A 15,779-nucleotide genomic window follows, 5' to 3' on the forward strand; every position below is an offset into this window, starting at 1 on the left:
TAATCATTTTATAATGTCATTGTTTCAAACTTCATTTTATTAATGAAATCAATATTCTAAAAGTCTACAATCTCGTCTTAATAGATCATTTGTTCACATTTCTGTTCCTTTAAGTAGAATTAGGAAGAACGTGCCTTTATGTACACCTACATTAAAGGGTCTAATGACATTGAATTTTCAGTGCGAGTACAAGTTAATTGCACATAATTATGACAACTTCAAACCAGGTAAATATATAATGACAGAAAGGATAAGACATTCATGCTTTCAACATTCATCTTATCAGACTATAAAAGTATGGCTTTTAATAATCTCTACAAATGGAAGCAGTAACTTTAATTAACTATTTCAACAAAAAGTGTTAGATATGCCATAGTTATCATCATTCATCTCTGGTGAAGAATTGACTAGAGGATGTTTAACAAGGTGCCATAGGTACATTGGCCCGCTTCTATAGTTTACACAACTATTCACCCCCATTAAGAACACGTTTATTCTAATAGGCCGAGGCCAACAAAATGATATAGATAATGTATATGAATATGATAAAATGTATAAGGCGGTGTTCCCATAATGAGTTTTTGGAGAGTTTTTGATGCTGCATGTTTTCGTTCGATCAGAAACGTGGTGTCTTTCAGTTCTAGCAAAGTGGATGGGATTAATAGAAATCTCCTGCCCACTGTGCTTCTTTTATATGCAGCATAAACTGGCCCGCTGTGCGTGTTTCAAATCCGCAACATGTCAATTTCTCTTGTGAGCAAGCGGATTTTCACCATAGATTGCATTAGATGTAGAAAATCCCGAAGTAAAAAAAACATGTGCGTTTTTAGTGCGTTTCCACTGTGGAAGCGCATAAAAAACATATATAATCTACACATGACTGTTTCAATCAAGTTTTGTCAAAGACAGATACTAGGAAGTATCAAAGACAAAGCAGCTTTATTTAAAATGCGACATACCAAAAAGAGACAAAAACGCAGTATCAGAAATGTGATAAAAACATGTAAAAAAGAGCACTCAAAAACAAATTAAAAAAATGCAACCTAATTGACCTAACAGGTGCCAAAAATCTGAAACATCTAAAAACTCACCAAAAGCTCATTGTGGAAACATGAGGCTGCAAGTGGTAAAATGCATATAAAGTGTATTCAGAAAAAAACTCTTGGAGATAAATATTCCAGTATACAATAATCCTGATAGTGGACGAAAGCAACATTATTCTCTACTAAAGTTAAGATCTCTTATAAAGTGGAGTCAACAGGTATTTTACAGAAATCATCAAAAATCTAGATATCTGAGATATCTTCAGGTTAGTATTGTGTTGCAATAGCTGAAAATATTTTATAGACTGTCCTAACAGATGAACCTACATCATAATATTCCAATATATATTTGCAGACACTTTTGGGTTATTAAAATAGTGTTCTTGCTAACTTGAAAATGAATCACCAACCTGATAATGGGCAATAACGTTCAGTCTTTTCCAGTCATTCTCAATTTTTGTGGTAATGTCTTCATCTTGTAAGATCATTCGAGCGCCACTTGCTTGTCTCCATTCTGAAAATTATAAATGGTATATAAAAACTGGGTTGATGAAATGAAGCATAACGCTGAATATAAAGTTTTATTTTCTATTACAAAAAAGTGTATTTTTTTTTTCCAAAAATAGCGGTATTCTAGTCTATAGGTCATGTACTGTTCTTCAGCTCAACTTCTTCACTTGAATGAGACTGAACTGAAATATCAAAGCTGCCCAATAAATGAGAGTTGAGCTGTTTTTAAAAAAAAAAGAAAGAAAAGAAAAATGAAATAAAAAATACTTATGCTTTAAAGGGAATATGAATTTTATACATACAACTAATGGCATATATGTACAGGGACTGTTTTACTGGTTGAATCAATACCATGATTTTAGAAATACATTTTGCTGTTTCTGAGAAATCCAGAATTGAAATTATATGCAAATGAGCTGCAAGTGCATCAAGGAAGGACATTGCACTTGCAGCTTCCCTGCCCTCTCTCCCTATTTCCCACCCACTGCCTACCTCCTATGTCTGACTAACAGGTCACTCTTGTTTCAGTACACTGCTTCTGATCACCAACATCTCAGGCAATCACTGTCAGTGATGTGAATTGCCATATATTGCATTATCGTAATGTACAGCATAGGACTGCTTAGGGTAAGATAGAGATTAAGACTTAGGACATAAGATAGAGTGTAATAAGCATTGTAAGTGTAATATGCTTAGTGTGTACTATTATAAGATGCATAATATTTGTAAGGGTGATCTGCCCAGCAACAGGCTGCAGGGACAGATATAGTTAGGTGTTTTGTCTAGCCCACAGTGGAAGGGGTTAGGGCCAGTAAAAAGGAGACTGCTTCCTGTTTTTAGAGGAGATTTTGTTTGTTAAGTGACAAGGTGAAGTTCAAGGTGCAGTGCGCTGATAGCAGATCTAGTACAAAGTGTTCTGGGTGATATGAGGCACTACAAGACTCCCTGCGGACATTCCTGCAATGTCCGGAGTCTACGGCTTGATACAGGTGCTATGGAGAGCACTTTAACCCCTTCTGTACAGAGGAAGATGGATGTGGAACCGCGTGAGGTAATGGATCTCGAATATACTGCGGGAATGAATGAGAATTCGCTGGGGCTGACAGGATCAATGGATGTAGGGACAGTTCAAGAAGAATGGAAAGTAAAGTGAGAAATGTACTGTATTACTGAAACAAGAAATGGAGTATGCCCAATACTGCGTGATTTAATCTATGTGTTGAAACGAACCGGGTGTCCCCTGAGTTGTGTGCGGCTGCTCCTGAATATGGAGAATTGAAGACAGAGGAGGCATGCAGCCTGCAAGCGAGTGTAACGCACCCTACATTACACAGCACACTGGAACTAGGACACGATTTTCCTGTAAAGTGCCACGGCATATTAAAGCAGCAGCTCGACCATTGCTACTGCCCTCTAGCATCTTACATTTTGTTGCTATGAGCAACATAGACAATTTTTCTTTTAGACGGTGTCATAAATCTCCTCCCGAATTCCAATAGCCATGGAGCTGGATCTACGTCTATTCAGTTCTAATATTTACTTAATCTTATTGCTCATCTAATGTCTTCATTTATTGATTTTAATTACTTTTTTTGTATTTACATTGTAATAAAACCCCATTACAGTGCTATGCAATATTAATCACATCTCCTATGTTTATATTACCAACAAAATTACTATATTATTATCCTTCAATATATATTATTATGCTTTGGCTTAGCATTACAAATACATACATAGGCGAATTAAAGGGAACCTGTCATGTATAATAACGCTACTAACCTGCTGATATGGGGTTAATCTGCAGATAAATAGCATTCTGACATTGTGCGGATGTAAGGAGATGGGAAAGCGAGAAGACTACACGGGTAATATATAACAGAGTGTCTGCAAGTGAACACCGCCATCTGCTGGTCAAAGATTATAAGCAGAGGGAAAGCAGAGAGAATTGCATTGGCAGGAACTGATGAGAAAAGTGCATGTTCCCTGAGGGACAAATTTAAGGAAAAACCAAGTCAGGTGATAGCTGTGTCACAGTTAGAAACTATAAAAGGCCCATGAGGGCAGAGAAGGGGAGGAGTCAATGCCTGAAGCCGTATCAGGGCAGATATATAGGAGCAGCTGAGCTGGCTTATAGCCCTTAATTACCAGCACGGGGCAAACCAGTGAAGGGAAGCCTCAGCCCTGAGTGAGGAAGAATGATCCTAATGAAAGAGAGCCCAGTGAGCGGAACCAGAGATGGTTGAGTGGAACCAGAGACGAGTAAGCGGAATCAGAGCCTAGTGAGCTGGACCAGAATAGATGACCAGAGAGAGGAATATGGACAATCTTGTGAGCTGTGACAGTGGTATAATTACGGTACAGAGGCAACTAGAGTAAACGCTATAAAATCGTTGAAGCGACTGGTCACTAAGAGACTTGCAGCTTTATGGAGTAGCACCACTGACTCCCATTAGGGATTGTACTGTTATTACTACTGTGACATAGTAACAAGTAGGAGACAGACTGCGACGCACTAGAAACTAAAGTATCAGGACCGAGACATCATTATCTTTTGTGAATGTTTATTTGCCTCAGGGTGCTTTCACATTGCATTCTGTATCAGTGTCAGGGAATACGTCCGAAATCCCCAACAGAACAGGGTCCGGACTTATGCGCTGACAGGGGCCATAGACTGCAATGGTGACACGTGCTCTGCGTACTGGAGTGTATGCCTACTGGAGGCGAACACTCAGACTCAGTAGCGTACGTAGCGTACTGAATGATGACTGAACCCATGCTAGTGCCACCTCTGAGATCTTAATAGCAAGGCTGCCCAGAGGAATACAGTTAATTTCCTCCTGGCAGAGGGCTCTCAGTACGGGCACCACACAGTGTCAGAATGATATTAAACTGCAGATTAACCCCATATCAGCAGGTTAATGGCGTTATTTTACATGACAGGATCCTTATAGGCTTAGTGCCCACGATGCAGAAATGAAGCAGAAATTTTCCTGAGCATTTCTGCATCTCCTTGGCAGAAAAACGCATGCTGTTTTTCCATGCGTTTTTGACGCGTATTGGATGCGTTTTTCCAATGCATTGCATAGGCAAATACGCATGCAAAAACGCACAAGAATTGGTCATGTCCGTATTTTTTCTGCAAGTAAAATCTGCGCAGAAAAAATCCTGACCATGTGCACAGAACTTGCAGAATGTCATAGGAAGTCATGGGATAAGGTATGCAATGCGTTTCTGGAGCGTTTACTCGCTGCAAATACGCACCAAAAACGCATCGTGGGCACACAGCCTTAATGTGTAGTTTGTGAAACAACTAATTTAAAGTGTCAGGTGAAATCATGTATTGCAGCAAACATACTAAAAAAGAGAAAGATTCTGTTACTTTAGCCTTAAAGGTTACATGGGATTTAAGACATATATATTTTATAGCAGAACACGTAAATGACACATTTTCTGCAAATGTCTTTTTTTCCTAATGAATGATCCAATAAACTATTTAGAAAACTCAGATTAAGGTGACCTCCACAAAATATTGATATTCACGAAGTCTAAGAACAGGAAAGTGCGTCCTTATACATTGTCATCAGATCACTGAGCTCCTTTAAGCAGAAACACTAAAGACAGACACTCTCCAATCCAATCTGTTTCAGCTCTACCTTGTAGAGAGAGAGGTGAGTAAAAATCCCATTATCTTTATCTCTTCTTCCAATCAGAAGTGCCGGTGAAGGCAAACTTAGAAGACAGCAGCTGTGAACTCTTTATATTTCATTCAGAAGATAGTGTATCTTTCACTGCATACATGAATTGCTGAATTTCTTTACCTCAAGTATTGCAGGAAACTCCAATTCAGAGAATATCCTCAATAAAAGCCAAGGACACTGCCAATAACAAGTTTTTTCATGCTACTTACTTTGAGATAATACAATGAGCACCAAACACTTATTGTCAGTCACAGACAGACAATCTAAATCTGAATTATATATGGAATTAGAGCAGCGGTCATATGCTTTTAATAAAATCTATTTTGTAGTGACGGCACAGGGCAGGTGTCTCTCGGTCTGCTATAGACTGGGTCATCCTTGATGATAACTGCTCAAACGCATTTTTATTTCTACAATAGTTCTTCTGAACATATCTACATGACAGAAATTGTACAATGCTAAGATGCTCCTTGTGAGTCCAGTGACTGTGCACAAGAATGGCTAAGCAAAGTGTTGGGGGTTGCTGAGGATTATTCATAAAACTGGTGCTGTGATGACAAGTACATGCTACCACCACTAAAAAAAAGAGTTATGACCCTTATCCACTTTTTAACAAGATTTAGCGACCTAATCTGAGAGCAGCATAATTTAGAGACAGAGACACTGATTCCAGTAATGTGTCACTTACTGCTGTCTGCGATTCTGTAAAAATCACAGTTTTATCAGAGGCAGATTATCACTAGAGAACTGGTAAACCTGCTGCTATGTATGCTCCATATTTATGAGCTGTGTATAATCCCGTCCCCACCACTGATTGGATGCTTTCTGCCTATGCATAATGTACACACAAAGCTGCCAATCAGTGGGGTGGGCAGAGTTATACAGAGCTCAGCATTCAGCGAACTGATAGATCTGCAGCAGATAAAACAGTGATTTTATCAAGACTACAGAAAGCAGCCCAGTAAGTGATACATCGCTGGAATCAGGATCGCTGCCCATACATCACTATTAAAGGTAACCTGACAGCTGAAGTATGTTGACCAGTCAACAAGAAGTCAGACAGGCGGCTCTTCCTTTCCTTTCCTCTGGAGGACAGGTCCCTCCCTGTATGTGTATATAGTGAGAGACTTGTCATTCCAGGTCAGCGGATGGGGAAAAGCCACCAGGGACCTGTAGGTCTGACTAGTCTCTAGTGCAGCTTGGTCCCTGGTGGCCTTCAAAGTATGTTTTTCTCTAAAATATCACAGCCCTTCAGAGTCAAACATAGCTAGCTGAAATCATACAGCCAGTGCCTGATACATGCTGCCCATGGATTGCGCAGTATACTTCAGCTGTCAGGTACCCTGTAATACTGTCCATTCCCTTGTGTGATAATCACTTTTCCTCCTGTAGGTGCAGCATAGCGAGCAGTTGTACAGTCCTTCGTCAGGACCTGGCTATGCTGCATTGACAATAGTAACCACTTGCACAATCTTTTCCACAAGCACCTGCATAGTTACTATATCATCACTTCAGATTAGTGATCGATGATCATTAGAGCATTTCTACGAGTTGTTGTTATCACCTACAAAGTGACATATATTTACCTAAATCCATATCTGCAGCCTTCGGTCGATGTGAGCATGGAAGATTCTTAAAAATGGTGTCCAGAATCTTCTCTTTGACTTGAGTGATTGTGTCACAGTTGAGGATTTTCACTGGAATCATGGGACTATTCACATTGTCAGGATTAACACAATTGAGAACCTAAATAAAAAGAAATTCCAATAAACAAAAATACATGAATGCTATTGAAAGTTTAGAATCTAAAAGAAGATATCTACACAAGACAGCTTCCTCTCTAACATATGCTCACCAAAAACCTGTAACCTTAGGTAGTAACCTGAAATTATTTTTTTGCACATTTTCCCTGCAGCAGATATTTCAGGGTAAATTTTAGTATTAGGATTTATTCCGAAGTCAGTGATTTTCTATGGATTTTCATCAATGTTTGATCAATGTGTGACACGCAGAGCGCAGTGAACCCAGTACACCAGGCATGGGTCGGATCCTTCTTGTTGTCCCATGGAGGCTGTCTGATGCAGTGAAATAGGCACACGACTGCAGTGGTGTGGTGGTTAATGCCGGTAGTGCCATTCCCTTGCGTCTTTGGTGTTTGGTGGCGTTCCCTGTGATGTTGGTGTGATGGAGGGAGACAGGAGAGACAGCAGGCGGTTTTAACAGAAAAACAGATGAACTTTACTTAAACAGCAGCCAGAAAGGTACTCAGCCATAGCTGGTATTACATGTTTCAAATGACCAAAGTTCCAAAAGTCAGGCACATGGTGGCAGATGCAGGAAACAGCAGATATGAGCAAGTACAGTCAGAGCCTATCCTGCTGGCCAAGCTGACAAAAAGGAGTTTTCTTCATGCCACCAGGGTGATGTTCCCCAGCGGACCCTGCTCCCTCTAACCTTCATGATTTTGTAAGATGCCTGATTTCACATCTTCATGACGGAGGACTACCCTCCGGACCAGTACTCCTCCTGGCTCCACAGCGCACGGTTTCCTTTAGGCTAAGTGTGCTCTGGAAGCCCAGGGCATTCCTTCAACCCCTGGGGGGCTAGTCCTTAGACTAGTCCTTAGGTTATCCTTAAAGCTATCTTCAGGTAAGTCCGTCACCATACTGTCACGGGTGTGTTGCCACGAAGATCGTCACGAGTACACAGCCTGACTTCTCGCAGCAGACTTGTTGGTGCTTTGTGTTTCTCGGCAGTGAGGGAGTTAATTCTCTCTCTCTCTCTGGGCTAGATGAGGTCCAGCCTCGCCCAGCTGCAATCAATACTTCTGTAGTGAGACTCCTTCATATACCTGCTGGTCTGTTTGGGAGGTGTCGGTGAAAGCATTTCATTCAGACTGACAGAGCGGATTGTGGTGTTTGGAGTTGCTGAGATAAGTGTATTTGGAAGTGTTTTTTCCCTTTCCTCGCTTTATCATTTATCTCCTTTCCCGTTGGTTTTCCCTCTGTTGTAGTTGAGAAGTTGTTTGTATGCAAGGTGGTTTTGGTTTTTCCCTTGTACTGTCTCGTTCGTCTAAATACTGTGTTTGGGCATATTATTTCTTGTTCCCTTTGGTTGTGATCGGGGTCCTTCTCAGGACTAGATTACTGAGGTGCAGAGATCTTCAGGAGGTAGGGGTTACGCTGGCGGCCTGGACCTCTGTACCTTTAACAGTACCTCCAGGTTGAGGGATTAGTCAGGGCCCCAGCTTAGGGTCAGCTGCGAGAAGTCAGGCTGTGTACTCGTGACGATCTTCGTGGCAACACACCCGTGACACATACGGCCCCAGGCCCCATCTAGCTGATCTCCAACTGAACTCTATTCTAAAATTGCAGCAGTTTTATTACATCCAGCTACCCCCACCAAACTAGTTTCCTTGTTGCCAGTTAAGTGAGAAGTTTAACTATTTATCTACCTGAGATGGTGCTGACTCATAGAGACACATATAGTAATAATACAAATCCCTACCAAAACAGCACAAAACTTTAGCATTTATAAATAACATTATAAAACAGTATTGTAATACCCTGGGGTATAACAAATGTGTCAGTTTTGCCATCAATGTTTGATCAGCTTTTCTCAAATGGAAAATAAAGCTGATGTAGGTTTCTCAAACTTCTAGCAAACAGTCAGCAAAAAAAAAAACATACCGAACTTGACTTCAACTAGGGTGTCATCTGTGCTGTCAGGGTTTGTCACTGACCCATAGACTTGCATTGGTTAGTTTGATACATGACACGTGCAAAAGATACAGGCATTGCCCCATTGACTATAATGGGTACGTGAAGTACGTGGATAGAACATGTACATGAAAAATTGAAGTCTGAATGAGGCCTTATATAAAACACAATTAAGTCCCCCAAAGAGATAAACCATTTAGCAACAGCCCTGAGATAACTCTTTCTATGATCACTATAATGTAAATATATAGAATTTCATGAATGAACTTTAAAGAAATTGTGTATTTTCATAAAAATTTGGGGCCAAGGATGGTATTGCTTGAAAATTTCAAAATGAGCTGCAATCACTCGATTCATCGGATTTGATCACGGTGCCTCAGAATAATCGCTGATGCCAGTGACTGGCTGCAGCGGTCAGTTGCTAGAGATTGAATGACACAGCTGCAGCCCTGTAAACAAAGACTGGCCAGGAGCAATGGAAATGTGACACTAAAGCAGGAGAAATCTTTTAAGATAATGCAGTCAGGTATACAACAAACTCAGATAATGAGCTATATAATTCAGCTCTGCTACTCCCCATATGGGGTAAATTGACATAAGCAAAATGTACATTATACCATATATTTGCCTTGAACGGAATTCAATGTACAGTACTTGGTATTTGGAAAAATCTCCTTAATGGCATTCTGACCTTTGAAAATTATATTTGTGAGAAATCTCGCTTCAAGGAACTTGTCCATCCCAACTACCTTCTGATTTATTTAAATACCAGTTGCAAATGACATGTTAATATTTAAAAGATAGTCTGTTTTCTGGACGGATAGCTCTGGTATTTCTTCCCTCAAGCTTCATGTGTTTTCCCGTTCATTCATTTCCATCGTAGGTGGGTATCTATCATATACAGCAGCACATCCTATTCATCACTTCAGACACAGTCAGCTCTCTGTAATTTGACCTATTCATTTAGAGAGCCTGGTGGGATTTCAATTAGTTACTGAGACCTGTAATGTACTCTGTGCAGAACACGGTACAAAAAAACTGGTGAATATGACAAAAAAACATCTGAAATGTTTGCCGTAATTGAGATGCATGGCAGGCGACAGACTGGTGAATAATCACCTGAATTCACCTCAACAAACTTTTGCACATTTGGTAAAAGTTTTTTAGAGAATTCAAGAAGACAAAACTAAACTAACTAGTATAATTCCTGGTAGCATTCCAGAATACATATACATTTATCAAAGGTATTTATTTAAGTGGTGCTGTACTAATTTCTAAATCATATCGGCTTCTCACAAATTGTAATCCTACTTAAGCAGACAGAAATTTGGTTGCAAAATTAAAAGTCAGTACAAGACTTAGTCCTAAAGTGCTCTACAGTCTGGGTCACCATACGGACAAATTCTTCACAATTTTGGTATTACCTTTACACAAAGGGACATTTGTTCAAAAATTTCTAAAACAAGATAGAATTATGTTTTAAGTTAAAAGTGTTAGGTCGGGTGTGGGAAGAATCAATACATTTTTTTATATGTGTATGTGGTTTCTAGATGGGAGACTAAAGGCTGGAATGGAGCAATGGAGACTGGAAAAGTGGTCTATCCTCTTTGGCGATGAGTCCCGCTCTTGTTTTGGATACAATGATAGCTGGAGATTGGTCTGGAGACCATGTGGGAAATGCCATGAAGAGGCCTTCACAAGGGAACATCACGGTCCTACTTTTGGATTTATGGGGTGGGGTGGCATGTTACATAGTAAACAGACCTTTCTAGTCTTCATAGCAAGTACACTAACAGCTCCGCATTACATTGATTTGGTTGTGGAATCAGCCATTTCTCCAAAGTGTCCCAGGAGCCAGTTTTCAACACAACAATGCCAGGCTCATTCTACTGTGAGCAACTCACATGGCTTAAACTTGCTACCATGGTTTGCAGCGTCGTCCGACTTGTCTGCCATTGAGGACATCTATGACATCATTGGTCTGCATTTGTAAAAGGAGCTGCCAGCAATGTATTTTGAGGATTTGCATGACCAAGTGCATTCAGTGTGGCAGAACTGTCTTCAGAAAACCATGAATAACCTGACATAGCCTTGCAAGGCATGTAAGTGTGTGCATTTCTGCACGTGGTGCTCCTTCTCGATACTAAAATTTTGTTTACATTTTTTTTATCATTTGCATATCACTAACACGTCTATCCATTCTTTGATTTCCATCACTCCATAACTTTTCCTTCTTAGTGTTACAATTTCAATGTCATGCAATATATAAATGTGATGGAGGGGAGGTCCTGTCCTTGTGATCCTCTCTTATAAGCCAGGATGAAGAGCCATTTTCTAAGAGCAATTCTGGCAGTCTACCGCCACCATGTAACAGATGTAGCAATCGTAACCTTCACCAGTGTGGTTTGCTATGGTGTTATCATAGTTTATCATCATAGTTTGTGACATGAATCTGTTCATTTACTTTGTTTTGGCATGGCTATGTTACACAGATTGCATATAAGCCAAACAAACATTCGTAGAGTGCTGACCCTATCAAGAACATTACATATGTACATTTATGGAGATGGCAAAATCAGGGGTTTAGATAATCAATTCTTACAGCGGGTGTCTCTGAGGAGGCAACATCTTGCAATCTTGCTGCCAGTAACCTGAATAAATGAACACATAGAAGTATAAATGGTGTGTTACCAGTGTTTTGTAGTCAATCTGTTGCCTGATCAGCTTATCTTCACTTAGTGAATAACGTGCTTCTCCTGTGATGGAATCAATGGGTCCCTTTTCCATTTGTTGCTTGATGGCACAAAAGAGAGAAAACAGAGGCTCCCCTGCACATTCCTAGAAAAAAAAGAAGTTCATTTTTATGCATTGTCCTAATATAATTACTGTCTGCAGTCAGAGTATGTTGGGAGAGTCTTTCCTGCAGCTTGTGAGACCAATGTAGATAACAGAAAACTTTCTAACATCTATTTTATAGAAGAATTAACATAACAAGTGGTCACACAGAATGGAATGTAGACATACAATATAATTTTATATTAATATTAGAGACCGCCCCGCTGATCACTGCCCACTTTCCGGTCCCCTTCTTACTACCAACACACGCCACAACTCCGGCATCTCACAGTAAACCAGGACTTTTGGCCACGACCAGGCCTCGGTGATTATTGCGCATCATAAGGTCATGAAGTTGTGATGTGGCCTACAACCTTACAAAGAGCAGTGACCAGGTTCCTGGCGAATAGTGAAGAGGCCGTAGATACAGGCAGCGGGGTGGTTGTCGAGGTGAGCAGTAAGATGAGTATTATGTTTTTTTTGCTTTTTCCATGTTACATTTATTATGCTCTGGAGTCTAGAGGGGAACATTAAATTCAAAAGTGCAAATCAAATTATTGGGGAAAATTAGACAAAGCCGACAAATTTGAATCCCAAATTATCTGCGTATCACTGATTATTATTATACATACAACAAATGGAATCCAGCACTCATGCAAAGATTTTTTATTATTTGAATCAGAACAGGTTTAGGCATAGGGATCTTAGTAATACTATTATTAGAATTACAAGAGTAATACAAAATATAAAAGTAATTAAAAAATTATACACGGGTATATTTTTAATTGCATTAGTGCAGCAATAATAAAAATGGTAATAAAAATACATTTGTGAGGCCTAGTCCCAGTTAGTTAGTAAGTTAGTGTAGTGTTAGTGTAGGGATACAATTGGGGGAGGAAGGTTGAACTTGATGGACCTAGGTCTTGATTCAACCTATGTTACTATTTTACTATGAATCAAAGAGTAGTGTATAGAATTTTTTTTTAGACATTTTGATCTCTTTGACCTTTTTCAGAATACACACTAGAGATATATATATCATTTCATGTATGTAAACATATAAAGAACGAGACAAGATTCCGGCTGATCGGAAATCAAGCGGACACGGCGCCATAAGTTACATTCGCCCTCACGTCAGACCCATACCTGGGACCACAGGGGATACATAGGCTTTAACTGCCTTTCTTGCGACACATGCCACCACTGTGCAACCACATCAGTCAGATACCCCTGAGCCCTGGAATATAGGGGCTGTTTTTTTTGTTAATTCTGATCAGTCAGAATTTTGTCTCGTTCTTTATATGTGTACATACATGATATGATATATATATATCTCTAGTTTATATTCTGAAAAAGGTCACAGAGAACGAAACGTCAAAAAAAAAATTCTATACACTACTCTTTGATTCAAATAATAAAAAATCTTTGAATGAGTGCCGAATTGCATTTGTTGTATTATAAGGATTGGGACCCTATCCGTGCACCTCCAATGCTAAAAGGAGTGCCGTTCTTCTTTTTATATATTATTATACATAGTTCTGTAGTCTAACTCTGTGTCAGTACACGTCTGCATTTACAGACAGTTGTCTTCAACTGAATGCAAAATGTCTGCTATTAGAAAGGTCAATTTTTAGGAGCTAATCTGCCAGATATCTATGGAAATTTGGTCTGGTTACCACTTGATAATTACAGGGCACTGACACAAATTACATGATGATTATATGTTATACTCTGATTGCATAGCCATGAAAGCTGTAGAAATGCCCGGGCACAGTGGGACTTGGTAAACTTGTTTAAGATACATATTCTGGCTTGTGTGAGATCCTGAGCTGTTTGCTCATATCCTGCTTGCAGCTAATGGCATGGAGAGCCTGCCTGACAAGTAAGATATACCGGTATTGCAGGTGCTGGGGACAAATACCAGGCTGCTCATGGTTTCGGGCACAGCAGTGCAGAGTGGGCTGTATGAAATTACTGCACATAATAATGTAACTAAACTAAAAAACGTTACATGATTGAATGTAAACTTAATTTACCAAAACATCAACAACTCAGCAAGAAAAGAGGGATTGGAAAAGGACTTTTCTTATGTAAACTGTGTGAGATCATCCTCCGTCTGAAAGCATAGGGAAATTACCGCAGTATGGGGCAATGGGTAGAATTTACTCCCTGACTCATTTCTGAAGGATGGCTGTCTACGATCACAGCTATCTCTCAATATAGTTTTCTGCGGAATATATGAATGGAAATCAATGTCTCAAATGTCTATGAAAATTTGTTTTGAAATAAAGTTGCTTCTTTATATTCCATGTAATGAAAAACATAAATGCGGCCCAGTATAATATTTGTGAAATGTGTTTAGTGAAAACATAATTCAGCCAAAGGAATATATTCAGAAAAATAGCTAATATTTAGACATACTGTATAAGCCAAGGACTAAAATGTATCACCTATATAGATAATATCGCAGATGTCTCTTCTCTACATTCATTTAAGGAGTCTATAGGGAGTAGATTTGCAAACCAGAATTTATTTTTATGGGTAACAACTCCCCCTTTTTTTAATAAATTCGATGCACACCACATTTATCATTTTTTTTAGTTACTTCCAACCCATAGAAAAGTGTCTAGAAAAAGAGGGTAGGATGAATTGGAAAAGATGCCAAATTTATACTGATATAAATATACAAGTATACTGGCCATGAGCTGAAATAAGAAAGAGAAAGGCCCTGATTCATCAAGACTGGCAATTTTCACGAGAGGGTAAATTAGAGACAGGCGCTCCTGATTTATTTAGAGGCCTCAATGAATCAGGAGCATCTGACAAGTGCTTTGCCATAAATAATCAGAGACTACAGCAAAATTTCTTGTGTAAGGAACATGAATGAGATGAGTTGTGGTGTTCCGCCCCTGTGCCAACCCTGTGCCACCCCTGTGCTGCCCTCGTCCTCTGTCAGCTCAAGCAAATTTGGCAGAGCTGCAGGAAACTCTCATGAAAATGTCAAAAGTCTCAACATTTTTGCTCAACTGCTCCATGTGCAAAAATTTTGCCACTTTTCAAATATTTTTACATTAGAATTATGGCGTAAATTTTTTAATGAATCAGGGCCAAAGTGTTTACAATGTTAAGTGGGTTGCAAATTTATCATGTTCCATTTGGCTCTACAAAAAAATTGTTAGAATGAATGTTTTTTTCGTTGACTTGTACATACGTACTATGACACCATTGATAATTCTCCCTCACTATACCCTAATGATAAAAATACACATACAGTATATCAAACATATCCGTGTACGTACTCTCTGCAGAAAAATACAAACCTTAAGGAACTTGTACAAGAGGAATGTAAACCAATTGGTTAACATCTTTTCAGCAACCGATTCTGTTCTAAAATAAATAAAAGAAGTATGGGAAATGTTATTAACAATACTATCTTATATGACTTGAAGCTTCTGTAAACCCATATACATACATACCGGTATGCTAATGTGTATTAAAATACTGTATATTCATACTACACTCATGAAAGTAAAAACATACATTAAGAAACTATGACAGTTACACTAAAGGGAATCTTGCACGTCCTTTTTTGCTATTAAACTGACTTCAATATCTTGTTAGTGATGCACATTGTATCACTAACATAATTTTTTCAAGCACAACGTCCTAGTATTTATCCCAAAAAAACACTTTTTATACTTTGATGATTGCCCTTTATACTGTACCTTCTGTTTCAGTCATAGGGGTGGGGATTTCTAGCTTTCCAGTCACGGTCAGTCAAATACCTTTTCAAATTCTCCACGCCATCGCATCATAATTCCTTCCATTCACTGCTCCCCCTAAATCACCAAAATCTCCCAGCAGGTCCCGCGCTTGGGCAATGACTATCAGCTTTCTGGCATGTGCACTGAATCTGGGTGCATGTCTCAGCTTCATATCCTATGTGCGCATGCTCCGGAGCCGCTGAATGT

General features: G+C 39.3%; 1 protein-coding gene across 1 annotated transcript in view; it reads right to left on the reverse strand.

The window, feature by feature from the left end:
• Positions 1-15,779, reverse strand: part of PLXNA4 (plexin A4) — a 1,035,275-nt gene that overhangs the window by 131,556 nt on the left and 887,940 nt on the right. Inside the window, exons 23-26 of the mRNA XM_073652480.1 lie at positions 15,129-15,195; positions 11,665-11,811; positions 6,841-7,000; positions 1,454-1,557 (exon numbers count right to left, since the gene is read on the reverse strand). Of these exons, the coding sequence (XP_073508581.1) occupies positions 1,454-1,557; positions 6,841-7,000; positions 11,665-11,811; positions 15,129-15,195 (478 nt within the window). The remainder of the gene's footprint in view (positions 1-1,453; positions 1,558-6,840; positions 7,001-11,664; positions 11,812-15,128; positions 15,196-15,779) is intronic.

The sequence above is a fragment of the Phyllobates terribilis genome, unplaced genomic scaffold (assembly GCF_046119375.1).
Source record: "Phyllobates terribilis strain yellow unplaced genomic scaffold, ASM4611937v1 Scaffold_11__3_contigs__length_659146591, whole genome shotgun sequence".
Lineage (NCBI taxonomy): Eukaryota > Metazoa > Chordata > Amphibia > Anura > Dendrobatidae > Phyllobates > Phyllobates terribilis.